Genomic DNA, 19,172 nt, shown 5'->3' on the forward strand with positions numbered 1-19,172 from the left:
GCAAGGATCTCAAGAGGTTCATGTCCCCAGCCCGGCCCCTCATGAAGCACGTTGGACTCTGGATATGTGAGCGAGAAATAGTCAGTCTGGGTCCTGCACCGCTTCTGCCTGGGTAAACCTGGGTGCGAGCGTGTGCAGCGAGTCGCCTACCCTGGCCCAAGAAGCGCCAGAGGAAATGTCTGGGGAGTCCCTCATCCCTACCTTGAGGTTTGTATGCAGATAAAGCTGCTCCAGAGGGTTTTTACATGAAGGCTACATCCATTCACCCCAAGACAGTGCTGCAGGCCAAATAACTGACAATGACTTTTCCAAAATTTTTTCTACCTTTTACAAAATGAAACAACAAAATAAAAGCAAACGGACAAAAAAAAGGTATCTCAATCATTACTTTGGCCTTTTCTACATTAAAAAGAACTGCTTTCCCACTCTCATCAATTTTTGTTCATTTTATTTACACTCTTCCAAAATATCAGTTTGGGGAGAACTTATATATCTTAAATACAACCTTGTTTGGGGGGGATTTTTTTTTTTAATAAAGGCAGTGAAAAGCTGACAGGGAGTGATACAAGGATCTCTAATTAGGATCTCTCCAACAAGTCCAACTGTGATGATGACAGCAGCAATTACAATGGAAAAGCAAAGAACAAGCATCTTCAACAGGCCCCAGCCAGGAAAGGGGGCTTGTTTGAGGATTTTAAACATGTCACTCTTCTGTGTTCACTTACACTTCAGACACAGAAATCAATTCAGTCTTGATGTATCCTGTTCCTTTAGGGCCATCAAGTTCCATAGGCTCTGGGGCTAGGAGCAAACACATCGTGGACACTTTCCGTTAGCAGGTATCACATAAAAACAATCAACTGGGACTTCCCTGCTGGCTCAGTGGTAAAGATCCCTGAACCGGGAGGATCCCACATGGTGAGGAGCAACTAAGCCCATGCACCACAACTAATAAGCCTGTTCTCTAGAGCCTGGGAGCCACAACTACTGAGTCCATGCACCCTAGGCCAATGCTATGCAAAAAGAGAAGCCACCACAATGAGAAGACCATGCACTGCAACTGGAGAAAAGCCTGAGCAGCAGCAAAGACCCAGCACAGCCAAAAATATATTTTAAAAAAAAAAGAACAATCAACTTTTCCTTTGATCAAGACTGGATTGTTTTCCTTGGCAGTCAGGGTAGATTCCCTGCCTGGGTCACCTGAAATTGTGGTGTGGATGCAGAAACCACAAGAAGAAAAGGGGAGGTACGTTCTTCTGTGCTGAACGTGGACAAGATGGGAGAGGCTTTTCTTTCCAAGGCCTGAAGTCCTACAGAAGTTGTATCTGGTTTATGGTCTTGGCCTGGCTGGTGTCATAGACACGTCAGTCAAGGTGAGCTGGGGGCATCTTCTCCCCAGGTAATTGTGTTAATACTGAGATAACTGATCCTGAAAAACCATTAACTCTGTTGGCATGTTCTAAATCAGGTGAGTCCAACTTCCACTTTCTCAAATATGGTTGAGGGAAGACTGAGCAGTGGAAGACCTGTGTGCTAAGCCTAGACTTGCTCTCAGTGAGAAGGAGACCAAGTAACTTACTGGCTAACCATGCAGGGACCACTTCTCTTCGCCCAGGCCTCTGCTTCCTCAATTTCAGGCGTGGGCTGACATAAATCAGGTGACCATCAAAGGTCCTTCTATCCCTTCCACTCAGAAAAAGTAAAAAATGTAACAAACATAGAAGACCAGAAATGGACTTTTCCAACACCCCTAAAATCAAAAATCATTTGCTCCTTTCTAACTCTCTGTATCAAGCCAAACAATGTATTATGTGTCAACTGTACTATGTTTTGAAGACCTGCTTTTACCAATTCAAAAGGAAGGAGTGGGCTGGTAGAGTTTATGCCGGTGCCTTGTACTTACAGGAAGGCAAGGGCAGTGTGGAGGAGTGGGATTAAAGCCTGTCTGCAAACCTCTGGACAAGATGAAGGGAGAACATAACCATGGCAACAACTAGGCTGTACTATGACTCAGCAGGTGACTCCTGTGCACTCTCCCCACTTACCTTCCTTTGGCCTGGAGTAGTATTTTCCAAAGGCATGGTCTTTATCAATATTTGGATACAGAAACTTCAGGGGATTCTCTGGAATATTTTCAGCAGCCATGACTTTATAATTGCGAATAATGTCAGGGAAAGTAACAGCAGAAAGTTCTTTCTTTGTGTAGGGTTCAACCGCATGGAAGTAAGGTTCTAAAAGGAAGAAAAGCAAAATGAGTCCCATGGAATAGCCCAGAACAACAGAGGAAAGAAACAAAACACTGCAGAGTTTATGGATTTAACAGGACCTGGTAAGAACTAAACATAATCTAGGAGTTTCATCACAGAGCATGTAACTGATTCATTTCTAAATAAATTATTATCCTTTCATTAAGACAGGAAAAACAAAGGCCATCATCACTCTCAACAACATTGCGTTTGTCATTATTTACTTAGATTTGTAAGTCTAGTCAAAAAAATTTTATTAGACACCTATAAAATAACTAATTACTACTTGGGTTTTCTTGGCTTAAGCCATAGATTAGGTTAACAGAAAAGCTCACTTCTTTTCATATTGAAACATGAAAATACATGATTACAATACAAGGAAAACTTTTTAAACAAACCAAAAATGGACCCTATTAGCTATCTTTTTCTGTAATTCTGAATGCAAAATCACCCAAACTTTAATTTGCTCCTGGTCTTAGGTCCGCACTTCACTGAATTCCTGCTTCCTAACTGAGTCAGGATCTCACTTTAGGGCTCCCATTCCAGAGGTCAGGTGCTCTAGGGACTCTGCTCCTGAACTTCAGACCAAAGCTGGTGCTGCCCTGCTAAGACCTGCCAGTTGTCAGTGGTGTGCATCTTTGCCTGTTTTCCTAGCTCCATCTCTCCGCAAGTTTCAGAAACAACAACCAGGGGAGAAGCAGAAAAGGCAGGCTCTGCCACATACTGTCCTCCCTCCCTGGGCTCTAATCCTTGCTCTGTTTTTCACCAGAATAAAAAATAAATAGAACTAGAAAAGCATCCCATCTTATTGCATCTTCTAACTGAAAGCAGAAGTCACTGAAATAGATCCGTTTTCCCTCCAATCCTTCAAACAGAGCAAACTATAAGTAACAGTGAAAAGTCACTAGTTTGTCTTTAACCTTTTTTCATCTCCACCGAAACGTGTTTCTTATTCCCCAGAAACCTGTTTCATATCCTTAGGTTTTCGAAACTGTTTTGCCATGGATGTGCTGCATCAGACAGAAACCCAAGATATAGCCCAGATAAACGTGCACCTGCTCTGTCTGAAGGCAGGGTGTCTCCCACCAGTCCTGGGACCCCCTCAAACAACCAGCCTTCATCCTAGCACATCCACATGTGATTCCTTTCGGTGGGTCTGGAAGCTTATGCCTGCACACGATGGGTTTCCTCCCAACAACTAGCTGCCAGTCATAGTGACTCGCATTCTTCACCTACAGGTATCAAACCTGAACAAGAGGAAAGAATGTGACCTTGTCTTTTAAACAACCATTATGTGCACAACAGGTTCCAGGCAAAGAGTCCCACAAACTCTTGGGTATGCAATAAATCCTATTAGGGAAGCTCAACTGGGATGGGGTACAGGAGCTGCAATTTTATGTCACAACCTCATTATTTGTATGAGCTGATCTGCAGTGAAGAGGAACCTGTGGGTTGAATGGGGGTGTGTGCAGGAACCCTAGCTTACCGCCTCCATTCTGGGACCGCTCCACCCACGTGAACGTGATCGCCCCTTCCCGGCAGCTCTCGCTGAAGCGCAGCAGGAACGTCCCGGGCTGTTGGTCCTTCAGCAGGGCCCGCTCTCGCTCCTTGCTAATAAAGCCCACGATACACCTGGATGAGGAAAGGGATCAACAAAGGCACTCTGAGGTTCGGTCATGACTCTATAATTTTTCTGCTCATTTACCAACCAAGATGACTCCAACACAATGACTTGTGACTTGTGACACAAGAACACAAGATAAAAATGTATTGACTATTTTAGATGCTTTAAAATCTATTTCATTGACACTTCAGGAATCATTTCAGTCATACATATATATGCTTAACTCCCCCAAAAGCTCATTAACCCAGTGCCAACACATGATCAATAAATATTTTCTGGATTAACAGCCTTTCATTTTTACTTGGTGATTGAAAATGTCTGAATTTATGCATCTTTTACAGTGAAGAGGAGGGCTCAGACAATCCATTTTCATATTCTTAACTTCTGACCAAGTTAAAGTCTTCGCTGAAGTCTCAACTGACCCTGGGAATAAATTAGAAACAATTTACTGAGTTGGGCTTCCTTGGTGGCTCAGTTGGTAAAGAATTGCTTGCAGCGGAGAAGACCCAGGTTCGATCCCTGGGTCAAAAAGACCCCCTGGAGAAGGGAATAACAACCCACTCCAGTATTCTTGCCTGGGAAACACCATGGACAGGGGAGTCTGGTGGGCTACAGTCTATGGGGTCATAAAGAGTAGGACACAACTGAGCAACTAACACTTTGAACTTACTGTGTTAAAAACAGCTCTTTATTCCTTACTGGGAGGCAATAAAGAAGATGCTCAAGAAATTTTTGTAGAATGAATGCATGCATGGCACTCAGGGTTTTTAAACTCAGCTTTGAAAATGGGGATATGTGTGTACCCATGGCTGATTCATGTTGAGGTTTGACAGAAAACAGAATTCTGTAAAGCAATTATCCTTCAATAAAAAATTAACTAAAAATGCATATACATTTATTATGGAAGTATAAGTTTAATCTTATGAGGGCCCACTATCATGAATCCCTGAAGGCACAGCCTGTAAGCATCTGTTTCAGTGGGATGCTCACAAGTCTCACCAAATAATGAAGTCTGTCTTGGTCAGGACTATCTCAGCCTTGCAGTAACGGAGTCTGTGCTCAACATATGCTTCAAAAATACATCTATCTGTGGCCCTTACCCATCATTCCAGAGAGCAAGCAGGTGTTTTTTAATGAGTTCAAGGATGCTTTCGATCCAAAGCCAGAAAGGAAAATTTTTATCATTTATATTTTCCTGCAAGTAAATAGATGCACACATTAGAAACCAAGAAATCCCGAACTCTGACTTCTCCTGTCTCCTCCTACCCTCGGGTTTTAGTTTGCAAAGATTACCCAGCTGCCAAAGCTAGCACTGTCTCCTACAGAGCCGTCCCTCCCCTTCTTATCGGCTTTCAGACACCCAGCTCTCCACTTCCTGAGCCAGACTCTGCTTCCCTCTCCAAACATTAGTGACCCAGCCAGGGCATGACCTCCTGGGTGACCACAGTGCCTTCCCACTGCTGAACTCCAGTAGCTCGAGCTTGTCAGCACTGTCTGGTGACCCTAGCAGGGTCTGATTACCAGCCCCCTGAACAGGGCCCCTGCTGGAGTAGGCTCGGGGACGGTCATCTGGTCCACAGGTTGTCCATGTCGGCACAGAGCACACGTTACTCACGGACGGGGCTAAAAAGCGGCCAAGCCAGGGCCCAGTGTGAGCAAACAGTGGACTCATTTCGGATGTGAGAGAATGTTATCACACAGACAGGTGCTTCCTGTCAGACTCACACTTGGAGCCTAACCTTTGCGCTGAAGGAAAGTAAACAACTTGTCCTAGGGGTTCCGTGGGCTAGAGGAACCTGCCAAGGCAAGCATGGCGCAGCCAGCACCATGTTGAGAAATCCAAGAACCCTACAGAGAGCAGAAAGCACTCAGAGTGTAAATCCAAGACAGCACCCACCTTACAGAACCTTGTCCACGGTATCAGACCATCGGGGCCGGCGTTGGGGCCTAAACAAATAGAAACAAGGTTTTTCAGGAACTGGGAATCAATTCTGAAGCTTTGGCTGGGCTGATGGCTCTTGTATTTGCTCTCAAAGAGCCAACACTCAACCAAGGAAGGGTGTATGTACACGATCAGTAGTCTCAGATCACTAACACTAACTGCCTGTGCTTTCTGGAGAAGCCTAGGATGGTCCATCCTTGTGCAATGTCACTTGCCATTCCTCCCTCTCCTTCCTTACCAGGCTCCTCTCCCAGTGACCCTGCAGTTTTTTTCAAGTGCAAACTAAGACCAAGAATCACTTGCAGGTGATCAATTTAACTGACACAACTCTGTAAGCTTATTTTAGATGTTAATTAGGTATTTCCCTCAGCCTTCCTCCAGCTAGGACATAGGCTCAGGGAGGCAAATCAAAAGGCAAGTGAGAGAAATGAAAGGGGAAGGAAGCCGAGGGGTCATCATCTACACAAACCAAAGTGGCTGAGCCATGAGAAGTTGTCAGACGGACACCGCTCTTCACAGAGAATCGCAGATAAGCCATTACAGGCAGGTAGGGTATCCGTCTTAACTTTCAGCAAACAAGTGAATGGAATAAGGTGACTCCTTACTTTTTACTAAATTGCACAAGACCCCCACTGTGACAGCCACACGGCCTGGACCCTGCCCATCAGGCAGTGCTGATCATGGGTGTCCCCTGATGTAGATAGTGTCTCCTCTCATTTGGGCCACCTGACATAAAAGACCTGGGTGTGTGCTGTGGGGTGGGTGGCCCCGGGACCTGATTCTTACAATGTTGGGGGCTTACATTTTCTCCCCAAGGTTAATCAGACTTCACCTTTCTCAGACTTCACCTTTCTCCAAGAATTTATTTTAGCCACAATTAATATATTTTACATAATTCAGAAATCTTTCCCTTAGGAGACTTGCTCAGAAACGTTAATATGAGATTATACGAAAATGATTCATTTAAATCTTCTATCAAGTTGACATCTCCTTCTGAAGTGAGGCATCATTCTCACTTAGCTATAATAAATGGCAGTTGGAAAAGCCAATAGATTCCTAACACTCTCCTACCTCAAATAAAATAAAGAGCAAAGGGGGGAAAGGAGAAGTCAAGATATTTTTTATGAATTTCAATTGTTAGTTACATAAAAAGTGAATATGCTCATACCAAGAAGTTTCTCCCCCAGCATGTTCAGCTGGTCCACATTGAGACCTCTTTTGGTGACAGAAGAAAACTGCCAACTCAGCACCTCCGAAAGCTGAGACCATCGTGCACAAGGTGGGTTCAGGAAGAAGGACAGATTCTAGAGAGAAAACACTGAGAAGCTAAGAGCCACTGATGAGTCACCAGTCACAAGCTCAGCATGGAAACACGGATCTGTGCCAAAGTCCAGTTCTAGTCTATGACACACATATTTTCACAGCAGCAGAAGAGAAACAGTTCTCACTATTTGCAGACTCATATCTGTGCATTTATCTACTCACTAAAATTTAACTCCCAAATCAATACTTGTGGCACTTTGGCACTCATTTGTGGATGTACCCGGGCACAGAGCCGTGAAAACTTTGAGTTGCCAAACATGTATGTTTCCGGTTGAAATCAAACAAAGCTATGCTCTGCCTTCCTGTCTCAGCTCTCAGACTACACGCAAGTGTCTTCTTTGAGGTCTGTTTAATGCCGTGGTCTTTGCATTTCTGTAGGCTTTTTTGCTGGTGATTTCATTTTTAAAATGCCCCTCAAAGGCGAGTTGAAGTGCTGTCTAGTGTTCCTAAATGCCTTAAGGAGCAAATGCACATGATATATAAGTTTTGTTCAGACTGAGTTATAAAGCTGTTTGCCATGAGTTTCATGTTAATGAATGAACAAGTATGTTAGGTAAGGGATCTTTAAACAAAACAAGGTGATGTACTGATCTGCAGATGCGAGGGTTTTGCCAGAGGCTGGAGGGAATCCATACTTCCCTTAGGCACAGTGATTCAGTATCCACTATATCAGTGTTCACAGTGATTTCAAAGAACCTAAGCACAGTGAATAACTAGAATCAACTGTAACTAATCAACCATGAGTATCCGCACTCTTAAGAACAGAGCATGCTTATTTAGCAAGTGTATACATTTTTAAAAAAGCATAACACAAAATCATCTGTTGCCCAAGCTTATTCACATGGAAGGAAAATCATAATTTTTAATTTCTAGTACATACACGTGCTTCTGGAATGCTTCGCTCTTCCAGAATTACTCAGCTTCTAGCAATGCCACTTGAGTTCTGCCACTTTTCCCTCAACATCTGGCCCATACAGGCTCTTTCAAATATGCAGAACTAGAGCGGAGGGGTGGGGGGTGGGGAGTTTAAACCCTGGTACGAAGGTAGATGTGTTCTCCTTACCCGGGGTTCTGCCACCAGCATGTTGTACCACAGGATAGAGGCCCAGCCACTTGGGAGCTGGCTGACATTGGAGATCACCACGACGGGTAGAGAGGTAGTCTACAAGATGACAAAGACCTTGAAATCCTCGGAATCCCAGAAACAATTCCTGCAGACCACTATGCAGCCTCACCGCTAAACAAGGAACCCTATGTACATTTCCATATACTTTATTCTTGAAAATTAAGAATGTAAAGGTATGGTCTTTGGTTTTCAGCTAAATTTATCTTTGACATATATTTTCAATTAAGAAATAAATGTCAAAGTTTCATATAAAAAATTAACACAGGACGTCTCAACTGGAACATTTGGCTTATTGGGGCTTCCCTTGTGGCTCAGCTGATAAAGAATCCGCCTGCAATGTGGGAGACCTGGGTTCGATCCCTGGGTTGGGAAGATCCCCTGGAGAAGGGAAAGGCTACCCATTCCAGTTTTCTGCCCTGGAGAATTCCATGGACCGTATAGTCCATGGGGTCACAAAGATTCAGACACAACTGAGCAACTTTCACTTCAGACAAAGGTTAACTTAGTTCTCTAGCAGACTGAACCATTAAATTAGCATTGAGATAGTACTGGCTGAAAACAGCAATCTTTTTTTTTTAGCAATTAGATAACTATGCCTAAAATAAAAATACATGTATCAATTTAAAGTAAAAATAAAGTTTCCCATACCTGGAACATGTAAGTCTTACCTCAAGGTCAATGACCAAACCAGGCTGGCACAACTGGGTTTCAAAACTAAGGGAGTGAAGCTCTTCAGTGACGATGAGAGGACCCTTTGAAAAGAAAACGGGAAAAACACGAATACAGTGATGCGTTCATTGATCCTGCAATTAGCAAGAAACTACTAAGCATTTTAACAAGCTCCAGAAAGCATGAACCCAATCAGGCACAATTTAGAAGTTTCTAGCTTTTAATAATCTATCCCAGATTTAATTATCCCGAATATCTTAGTGTTCTCTCAAAGACCAGATTTCTAATATTATGGCAAGGGTTATGGATCAAGGGGAAAAAATGTTGATAGGGAAATAGCAACTTCTAATGAGTTTATTCACAACCTAACGCTTCCCGGCCCTCAGTCCCCTCTGCCCACCACGGACCCGCCTGGCCTGGGCTGCACACCTCAGGCTGACAAGGGTGGAAAGTGTACACATGTTCCAAGTGTGATTATCTACCAGGAGAGCGGATTTGCATAAGCCTGGCAGGTTACAAAGTGCCTTGGTTGGTTTGGGTAGAAAGGCTATTGTGTTCCAAGTGCTTTCATACACATTATCTACTGTGAGGCTCACAACCTTAGAACCAGAGAGGTGTGACTCCATCCCTGCTTCTGGGAGAGGAAACTAAGTTCCTAGTTGGTCACTGAGAGTCAAGATCCAAAAATGAGGGCTCGTCAGGCCCAGGCGAGCACCTGTCCCACAGCTCCACACGCCCTCTGCTGGTTGTGGTAGGGAAGGACAGAGTGCGAGGCAGGCACAAAGAACAAAATCTGACCAAACCAAAGCAACTTCAGCCATTCTGTCCTCTGCCCATGGTTCACATCTGAATGCATCCCAAACACAGCTCTTCAAGGACAAGCTGTGATGAGGGGACTGACAGAAGGATAATGGCACTGGACAGGGCACACATGGTTCCTGGCAGGGCAGTCATGAAGCTGGCCTCTGATTCTAGCTCTCATAATCACTCCCTGTGCATGCTGAGCTAAATCTTGCAAACTTCCTATGGTCCAATTTCCTCACCTGTGAGATGTGAGTAACATTGTAGCCCACTGTACCTATCCCGCTGGGCTGTTGGTGAGGGTCCAGAAAATTCATGTGTAAAATCACTTGACAACCAGAAAGCACAAACACAGAGTGGTTCTACGGTTACCACACATACAACCACATCCCAGAGCTTGTCTGCTGCTCTTACCTGCTGGTCTTCCCACTGCTCACCCCTCTGTGAGGGGTCCCTGGCCACCCAAGACCATCAGGGCCATGGAGCCAAGCTCACTGGACAGAGCTGCAACTTAAGAGACCAGTCATGACAGAGAAAGACTTACCTCATTAGTTCTGGCACCGGCATTTTTTTGTTCTTTCAGTTGCTACAAAAAAAAAAAAAAATCTTAGTAAATAGCTATATAATAATCCTCAAAGTTGCTACTTCCATCTACAAATCAAAACAAAGTGATGACTTAGAATAAAGGAGGTGAAAATATTTTCAGGATGCAGAACAGGAGGTGAAGTGACCCTTGTGGGGGTTTATGAGGTGGAGGGGGGAGTGCCTTTCCCCAGTGTCCTGACACCCTGAAAACACTGCAGGGTTCAGAAGGAGTCAGGAGAGTGGCATGCAGCTCCCTCCCCTGGGCAAGCTTGTCCTGCACCATCCCCATCACCTTCACCAGCTGTGCCATGCTCCCCAGGCTTTGGGCACAGCTCCTCCCACCTCTACTTCCCTCGGCAGAATCTCCCAGCCTGGCCCAGTGTCTCAAGCCTCACAGACCATCCTTTGAAAAGGTTTTCAATCACGTAGGTTTTCAGGAAGTAACTCGGAGCCCCCGCAACAGCTCTGGACACCCTCAGACTCCCGGTTTAGACCAAGGCTCTCACTTAAGCTGAGTTTGCGGGCTCATGAGATGACTGCCAGTGAGAAAAAGGGTGCCTGGAATCTCCCTGCAGATTCCAGGCCAGCCAGGAAGTGCATAGGGCTCAGCACCAACACATCTGCAGAACACCTGGTAGCCCCAAATCTTCAGGGAGAGAGGGGAGAAGGCACCAACCGTATAAACCCCTCTGCTGGTTTCCACTGCCCAGTACCCGGGCCCTACTCCTCTGGAGACAAAGCGGTTGAGACAGTGGTTGCAGACAAGACCCCAGGAAGGGGATGGTGACGAAGGGACCCAGGAGAGACTCCTGGGGTCTGCCACACTTGGAGTGGTAGAAGCACCAGTCAGGATGTGGGGGAATAACGACCTTCAGGAAAATTCCAAGAGTCTAGAGTGAGTGATCACTGAGATCGTCGAGGGACCACATGCAGGGAGCTTGTGTGCACACTGGTTTATGGAATATTTTACTGAGCTCACTTCCCCGCAAAGAAGGTATGTCTGAGAGAGAGACAGGCAGAAAGAGAGTGAAGAGCCCTGGGATAAGGAGGAGTAGCCAAGATTCTCCAAGCGCTGCTGAAGTCACCAGCCACAAACTCTGGAAGTCTCCTCCCAGGGGAGCCCCTCTACATCACATATGGCACAGAATGCCACTCCACTGCCAATTAGTCCTGATAAAGCCAGACACAGCAGACAATGGGGAGACGGGTCTCCCTACCAGGTGTCGGAATTCTGCTGCCAGACTCCCGTTGGTGGACTCTTCCATGTTCATCACCTTCGTGTGAGTACCCAGAATGTTGAACTTCCTAAACCTAGACAACACAGGGAAGGGATACTTAAAAGGCTGGGAACTGTTAAAGCAACGCATAAACAAACAGAGAGCAAAAGAGAGTGCAAAGTACTTCACGTACCCTTTTACTGTATTTCTCTCATTCACATCTCTGCAAGACAAAAAAAATGTAATCATACATGTGTATTTAAAATGTGAAATTCGCATTCACAAACGTATAAAAGCATAAGATCAACAACCGATAAATCTATACCTGTGGGTTTTCTTCCCTACCATTCACTCAGTCCCCCACTCAACCCACACCAGCACTGCCAAGTTTTGCTGAGTGACGTTGGGCAAGTAAACTGGGCCTCACCTTTTCTCTTCTGTCCATCCTGCTAGCAGCACCAACCACACAGCACACCGGGAGGAGGAAACTACTTAATGGGTTAGGAGGGCACAGAGCACACCCTCAGGAAATGCAAGCCTGAGTCATCACAACTTACTGAGCAGTTACTCCCTCTGCAGGAGGCAATGAGCTAAGCCCTGGGGACTGAGCAGAGAGGACTGCTCTGGGTTACAGAACTCAGACGACGACCCTCCAAAGAGAGAACTCGAGTCTTATTTTTGCTCTTTATCAGTTTTAATGCTTTCATGAAAGTACCTGAACGATGCATGAGACAAGGGCTCAGGGCCGGGGCAATAGGATGACCCAGAGGGATGGGATGGGGAGGGAGGTGGGTGGGGGGTCCAGGAAGGGGAACACATGTAAACCCATGGCTAAAATAAATAAATTTATTAAAAAAAAAAAAAAAGTACATAAAAAAAAATTAAAAAAAGAAAATTTTGAGAGACCAGAATCTTATATAAGTTCAGCGATGATGTTGTGATGTTCTGGACAAATAATGTATGTTCGGGGCAGGCGAAGGTCAGAGACTGTTGGTGCACTCCCAGTTAAATGAGTTCGCTTCCTTTCCTGTCCCAGCTAGACATTCAATGCTTTTGTGGCTGATAATCACTGTCAGCTATGACAGTGACCAATTTTCCTGCCAAAACTAAGAAAACTCAGAACTGGAACAGACAGAAAAGACATAAAGGCAAGAACAAACCGAAAGAGATACTGAGTTAAGGAGACTGCGGCAAAACTGCAGTGACCACAAAAACCTCTGCAGCTCTGCCTTTAAAGACACAGAACGTATTTCCTTGTCTCTTGAATTTCAGGGGACTTTGACTTGCTTTTCCAGACACAATGGATGGGAGCAGTGCTGTGCAAGTTCCAAGTCTAGCCTAATAGGCCCAGAATGCTGCTGCCTGGATCCACTTGGAATACCACTGCCGTGTGAGAAAGCCCAGGGTGGCCGCTCTGACAGCCCCACAGAGAAGGGCCCAGTTATCCCAGCCAAGACCTCAGACATATAATGAGGTCATGCTAGACCACCCAGCAGCAACCAGGCCAGCTTAGACTAGAAGGACCACCCACAGTCCACAGAATAATAGAAATAATAAGTTTCTGAGTTTAAGCCACTAAGTTTTGAGGTCATCTGTTATGCAGCAAAACCTAACTGATACACAGAAAAACCAAAGATGAGAGGAAAACAAAAGTACAAACAAAGAAGGCTATAGTTACAGGAATAGAAAGAGACAAAAGCCAGAGGAAAAGTGACTTGGAGTATCATAAATGGTTTTGAAACTTAGTAAACACACCAACAAAAGCATTAAATATATCAGGGGGGGATGGTAGGGGCTAAGCCGTTTTGCTCAATGTAAGTGCCTAGGTCACTACTAGTTTGGGTTCAGGGTCTAAGGACAAAACAGGATAGACCTGCTCCATTTACACCCCTTGAGAGCCTGCCCATTCCTGGGTCCCTACTGTTCAGAAGAGACAAGTGTAAAGCCAGCAGACTCCATACATGCCCCCCAAAATGCTGTCAGTTTCACTCCAGAAACAAGCCCACACTGGCCAAAGTATCACGGTGGCCTGGAGCCTGATCAAGGGCTCCTTCTCTGGGGCTGGCCTAGTTGAGGTGGTAGCTGCCTGGAACAAGCATATATGCATAGAATGCGCTCATATTTTTGTTCATTTGTAGTCTAAAACGGCACACTGATACCAGCTCTTAGAGAAAGTTTCCAACACCCAGGAATTACTGATTTAAATCTGCTGGAATCACTAACAAACAGCCCCACTGCATCAGTCCATGTTTGGTTAACAAAACCAATGTTTCAATAGTATATATATCTTTGATAATATTAGAGATATCTTACTTGTCAAATAAGACTTTGACTTTCAAGTTATAATTCAGCTCTTGCAACTTCACCAGCAGCCTGAAAAGAAAAATAAAAGTCATAATTACTTTTAAAAATTATCTATTACAATTTATTTATTATGCCAATTCTATATTGATGAACATTTAAACAACCCCCACCCCATCCAGTTTTTGGTTATTATGAACAATGGAATTGACATCCTTGTATGTCTACTTGGATTTTTTTTTTAAGTGTATTTGTAGGATAAATTCCTAGCTGTGAAATTTCCGGGACAAAGCTGTAATATTAAATTCTGACAGCAAGCAACCGATTTTATATTCCCACCAAATGTAGTGAGGGCATTTGCTTCCCCATTTTGCCTCACCAATGCTGGGTTTTATCAAAATTTCTATTTTGGGCTAATTCTGTAGGTAAAAAATGGGCTTCCCAGGTGGCTCAGCACTAAAGAATCTGCCTGCCAATGCAGGAGATGCAGGTTCGATCCCTGAATCAGGAAGATCACCTGGGGAGGAAATGGCAACCCAGTCCAGTATTCTTGCCTGGGAAACCCCTGGACAGAGGAGTCCAATGGGCTACAGTCCATGGGATCACAAAGAGTCGGAAACGACTGAGCAACTAAACAACAGAGGTAAAAAATAGCAAACTTTACCCTTTACCAAAACTTGCATCTAATGCTTAACCTGTTGGAAGAAAATAAAAACTCTGACCCATAATCAGGAAAATGAGGGTCATATCTCTACCCACTCCAGGGCAGTGTGGAAAGACGGAGGGACAGAGCCCTGGGCTGAGACTCCAATGTGTTTCTGTTCTGATGAGCTAGAGGCCCGGGGAAGAGCCCCTCACTGGCTGGCTCCCTTTAGTCAAGCAGGTGATGGGATGAGATTGCTCCCCTTGCCAGCTTTGAGTTCTGGGACCTCATGGGTGTCAGAGTCTGGTGCTGTAGCAATGGTAGCCGAGAAGCAGCATCTGTGGACCTAACTCAGCAGCACCATGGAAAAAGTGACTGGGGCCAACTCTGAAGGTAAGTCCAACTCTTCCGAGTTCAGCTGCTCACCAGTAGAGGAAAAGCTATTAATAAATGAATGCAGCCATGCAACTGAAGAAAGTAAAGCTGGACATTCTCGTATGGAAACATTTCTATTTATTACGAAGGAGAAAAACAGCCTGCCAAACAACAGAGAGCAGAACTCTGGTTCCTAAAAATGAAATATATCATGTCATATATACTTTCACAAGTCTGTGCATGAAAAAACACATGTATATAAAAGTACAATGTATTTATTTATATATTCATGTAGACATGGACAGAATTCTGGGAGGACTGATACCAGGCTGCTTACTGTGGTAGTCCACAGATATTTAGATCACACACAACTTTGAGAATCTGATGAAAGCTATGAACACACTCACCAGAAAAATGTACCAGTCATTTACACACACTGCATCCATTTCAGGGGGAATGTAAAGCTCAGGTTATAGGCTCATGCTCAAGAGGGGATGAGGCTGCTGGGAACTTTTACTCTCTACCATGTGCAGTTCTGCAATTTTGAATTGCTATTTATAGTAAACATTTGTTACACCTATAACTGGAAAAAATTGTACGGAGTGTGTGTATACACAAACATCTTTGTTATATTTCTAGTTGAACAGAAAAGACTTTTAGATATGCTAAGTAAGAATTCATATTAAAATACCTACTGCAAAATTACTTCCTCTAAAGCACCCCTCTATATAACCATGTTGTGGAAGGAAGCTGGGGTGCAAACTTTGTGATAGGAGGTGCGGAAAGAAAGTGAAAGTCAGTGTTAGTCTCTCAGTCATGCCTGACCCTTTGCAACCCCATGGACTGTAGCCCTTCAGGCTCCTCTGTCCATGGAATTCTCCTGGCAAAAATACTGGAGTAGGTTGCCATTTCCTTCTTCAGAGGATCTTCTTGACCTGACGAACCCAGCTCTCCTGCATTGCAGGGAAATTCTTTACCATCTGAGCCACCAGGGAAGCCCTAAGGAGGTGTGGGGGTTCCATCTTTTCTTTATTACCTCAGCTTCACAGTGAATTGGACTCCAGTCTTCAAGACCAAGGGCCTCTGAGGGTGAGTTGGCATGCAGGGCTGTCTTTCCACCACAAATGAGCTGTAAATACCCAGCAAAGGATAAATTAGCATTTCCATTAAAGTTGAGGCAGTAAAAAGTTATTTTCCCTAAAGAGGAGAGGGGACTAGAGGGCACAATCTAAAAAATAGTTGAAAAACTTCTAACCAGTTGGATGAATAAACTGAAGTTTTACAGTCAATAAAGACATCCCCAAGTCTAACAGATGCACTCAACAAAATCAGTAATTGCAATGACCTGTGACACTCTTCAACAATGAAAATTTTCAATTGGACTCTCTTCATTTACAAATTTAAGAATCAAATTTGTTCACTGAACAGTGTGGTGATCATTTCACAACATACACAAATATCAAATCACTATTGTTGTACAACTAAAACTAATATAATGTCATATATCAATAATATCTCAATTTAAAAATAAAAAACAGTAACATAAAAACAAATTTTACTATAGTTGAAAACGAACCAAGTAGCATACTGCTTACCACCATGCTTTGAAACTTACATTTTAACATCCTTTGGAAAATTGCTATTCTAGTAAAATTGTTTAGCAATATTTACTACCTAATAAACATTTCCAAATATTAATTTTCATTTAAAAAAAGAATGAAATCTGCACTCCAAAACCCAAGTAAATGTCCTTGATTATTTCAAAATCAAGGTAGAGAGTAAAAGTTGAGTGCATCTATTTCAAAATCCAACATTTGGACATTCCTGTTTGGACATCAGCTACAGGGAACAGAAGGCATTTTTATTATGTCAAGTTAGCATTTAAAAACTGCAATATGAACTCTACTCTTCTACTCAGGGCCATTTATTGACCTACTAAGCACACTGGGAACACTTAGCCCTGGGTAAGGCACTACATAAGGCCCTAGTGGTAGAAGAAGATGACAAAGGCACATCTCTGTCTACGAAGACCTTCCAATTTACAACAAATATAACAGAAATGCATAGATAATGATACAACAAAATCCAGAACAGGAGAAGAATAAAGAATGAACTACGCAGCTCTGGAAGGGAAACAGCATCTGCCCAGGAACTCTGGCAAAGTTTCGTGATGGGATATATGCGGAGACATTGAGGATGCAGTTTCAAAATGAGCTATTAGAGAAGAAAGCTCTGAGGCAGAGGAAATATTGCTGGGAGAGGCATGGAGAAGCAAATGTCCAGGGTGGGTACGAGGTCAAGTCTGCCTGGAAATGGGGCATGTGTAGAAGCTAACGTGGCATGGCTGGTGAAGGCCAGGCTGTGGAGGTGGGGTTTGGGTGACCGGATGAGGGGCTCCCCTCAGAGTAGCGGGTGATGAAAAATCAAACAGAACTCTGCTATGGCAGAGTACAGGGTCACAGGGACTAGGGAAGAAGGGGCTGGGGTGGAACCATTTGAAAAGCTACTATGTAAGAGCTCAGTAGAGACCTTGAAATGTGATGAGACCACGGCACAGGAAAGAGAGGGCAAATACAAGTTAGACTCAACAGGTCTCGTCACAGACTGGCCAGGGAGAAGGGGACAGGTTACCAGAGTAGGAGGTCATAAGAAAAACGGGCCCTTGGCATAAACAAGAAATTCAGGAAGACCTGGTTCAGGGAAGCCATAAACATTTTTACATACCCTATTAAACCCTTCTAAATTATCTGAATTACCATAAAATTTTCCTCTGGGTAAAGTAACTGCAAAAGGTGCAAAAACATCTTGCTTAAGTTACCTCTGAATGAGCTGCTGGAAGAGGTTGAAGGTGCGGTCCCATAAGGCTTGCTTGTTTTTGGTAATGGGGTCATGTTCATAGGTGTATTTCTGTTCCAATTCCTCAAGCTTTTTAAGCTGCTGACGAACCTGCTGCAGACTCTCCGCCACTATGGTGAACCTGGGAAGGTACAAGCCATGGAGTCTTCATCAGAAACAGCCCCAAAGCAGTCTGGATTCAGAGATTCATGGAATCCAACCAGCACTGTTTACAGACAACACATGATGTTATCTGCCCAGCTCTGCAGTGCAGGGAGAAACAGAGAACAAATCTTGTCTTGGTGTAAAGTGAAAAAGTGAAAGTGTTAGTTGCTCATTGTGACCCCATGGGCTGTAGCCCTGCCAGGCTCCTCTGTCCATTGAATTTCCCAGGCAAGAATACTGGAGTGGGTAGCCATTCCCTTCTCCAGGGGATCTTCCTGAACCAAAGATGAAACCTGGGTCAGCATTGCAGGCTGATTCTTTACCATCTAAGCTACCAGGAGTCGTTATTTGTGAGAAAAAACTAACATGCACTGAAGGATTATAGCCCAAATAAAAACACCTCTGCACCCCACTGAGATGGACCTAAGGAGAGATGTGGGCTGGGGGAGTGGAAGCTTCTAGGGCAGTGGTCCCCAACCTCTGGGGCCTAATGTCTGATAATCTGAGGTGGAGCTAATGTCATAGAAATAAAGTGCCCAGTAAATGTAATGTGTTATTGAATCATCCTGAAACCATCCCCCCACCCTGTCTGTGGAAGAACTATCTTCCAACAAACCAGCCCCTGGTGCCAAAAAGTTTGGGGACTGCTGTCTAGGGAATCTTGGACTTCAACTGAGTTATGAAATAATTGGGACTTAAAGGCACAGAGTAAAGGGGGCGAGGTACAGAGGGAGGGGACACGATAAGGCAGACCCTCTAGGAGGTGATGTGGCGGCAGTGAGGGACCCCTGCAGATTTTATATCAGGGCAGTGACACTGTGAAGGGAGGGGCAACAGGGCAACCTGGAGTCAAGGCAGCAAGGCAGAGGGGGGATGCAAGCCAGGTTACGAGGAGACGAGGGAACAGGGGTTACTATGTCACTGAACTGAAAGGAGAGGCAAGGTGCATAATCTAATCACAATCAGACACTCAAACATATGTATAAACCAAGGAGGAAAGCTAGCGACTACTCTCAGGTTCTTCCACCCTGACAGTAAACCAAAGGTGATGGAGCCTCTGAGCTATGTTGGACTGTGAAAGTCCTGGCCTGGAGTGATGATAAGAGCATCAACTCCCCAGTGAAAAACATCTCCTTCGGTTGGTGTTTTCATTCCTTGAATCCAGGTCACAGCCCCGAGAGCACAGCCTGTGGGTGTGAAATGAGAGGCAGGATAACAATGGCAAGTGGGCGCATTCCACAAGGATTCTAACCCGGTGATTCCCAATCCTGTTCGGACCGAGGGACACAAGAAAATGCTGGCAATTCTTGCACAGCACAG

General features: G+C 44.4%; 1 protein-coding gene across 13 annotated transcripts in view; it reads right to left on the minus strand.

Annotated features, from left to right (window-relative positions):
- Window positions 1-19,172, minus strand: part of STAT1 (signal transducer and activator of transcription 1) — a 39,004-nt gene that overhangs the window by 5,382 nt on the left and 14,450 nt on the right. For 6 of the 13 annotated variants that reach the window (XM_081581360.1, XM_081581357.1, XM_081581369.1 and 3 more), the window contains 14 exons: window positions 17,671-17,829; window positions 15,889-15,981; window positions 13,847-13,906; window positions 11,727-11,756; window positions 11,534-11,627; window positions 10,276-10,317; window positions 8,930-9,013; window positions 8,199-8,297; window positions 6,981-7,116; window positions 5,768-5,817; window positions 4,971-5,065; window positions 3,733-3,878; window positions 2,046-2,231; window positions 726-801 (listed from right to left, as the gene is read on the minus strand). In XM_081581360.1, the coding sequence (XP_081437486.1) occupies window positions 726-801; window positions 2,046-2,231; window positions 3,733-3,878; window positions 4,971-5,065; window positions 5,768-5,817; window positions 6,981-7,116; window positions 8,199-8,297; window positions 8,930-9,013; window positions 10,276-10,317; window positions 11,534-11,627; window positions 11,727-11,756; window positions 13,847-13,906; window positions 15,889-15,981; window positions 17,671-17,829 (1,350 nt within the window). Of the gene's footprint in view, window positions 1-725; window positions 826-2,045; window positions 2,232-3,732; window positions 3,879-4,970; window positions 5,066-5,767; window positions 5,818-6,980; window positions 7,117-8,198; window positions 8,298-8,929; window positions 9,014-10,275; window positions 10,318-11,533; window positions 11,628-11,726; window positions 11,757-13,846; window positions 13,907-15,888; window positions 15,982-17,670; window positions 17,830-19,172 lie in introns of all 13 variants that reach the window. The other 7 variants (XM_081581368.1, XM_081581365.1, XM_081581366.1 and 4 more) reach the window with 3 other exon arrangements.

This window comes from Giraffa tippelskirchi, chromosome 3, assembly GCF_054371585.1.
Source record: "Giraffa tippelskirchi isolate mGirTip1 chromosome 3, T2T-mGirTip1v1.2.pri, whole genome shotgun sequence".
NCBI classification, from domain to species: Eukaryota; Metazoa; Chordata; class Mammalia; order Artiodactyla; family Giraffidae; genus Giraffa; species Giraffa tippelskirchi.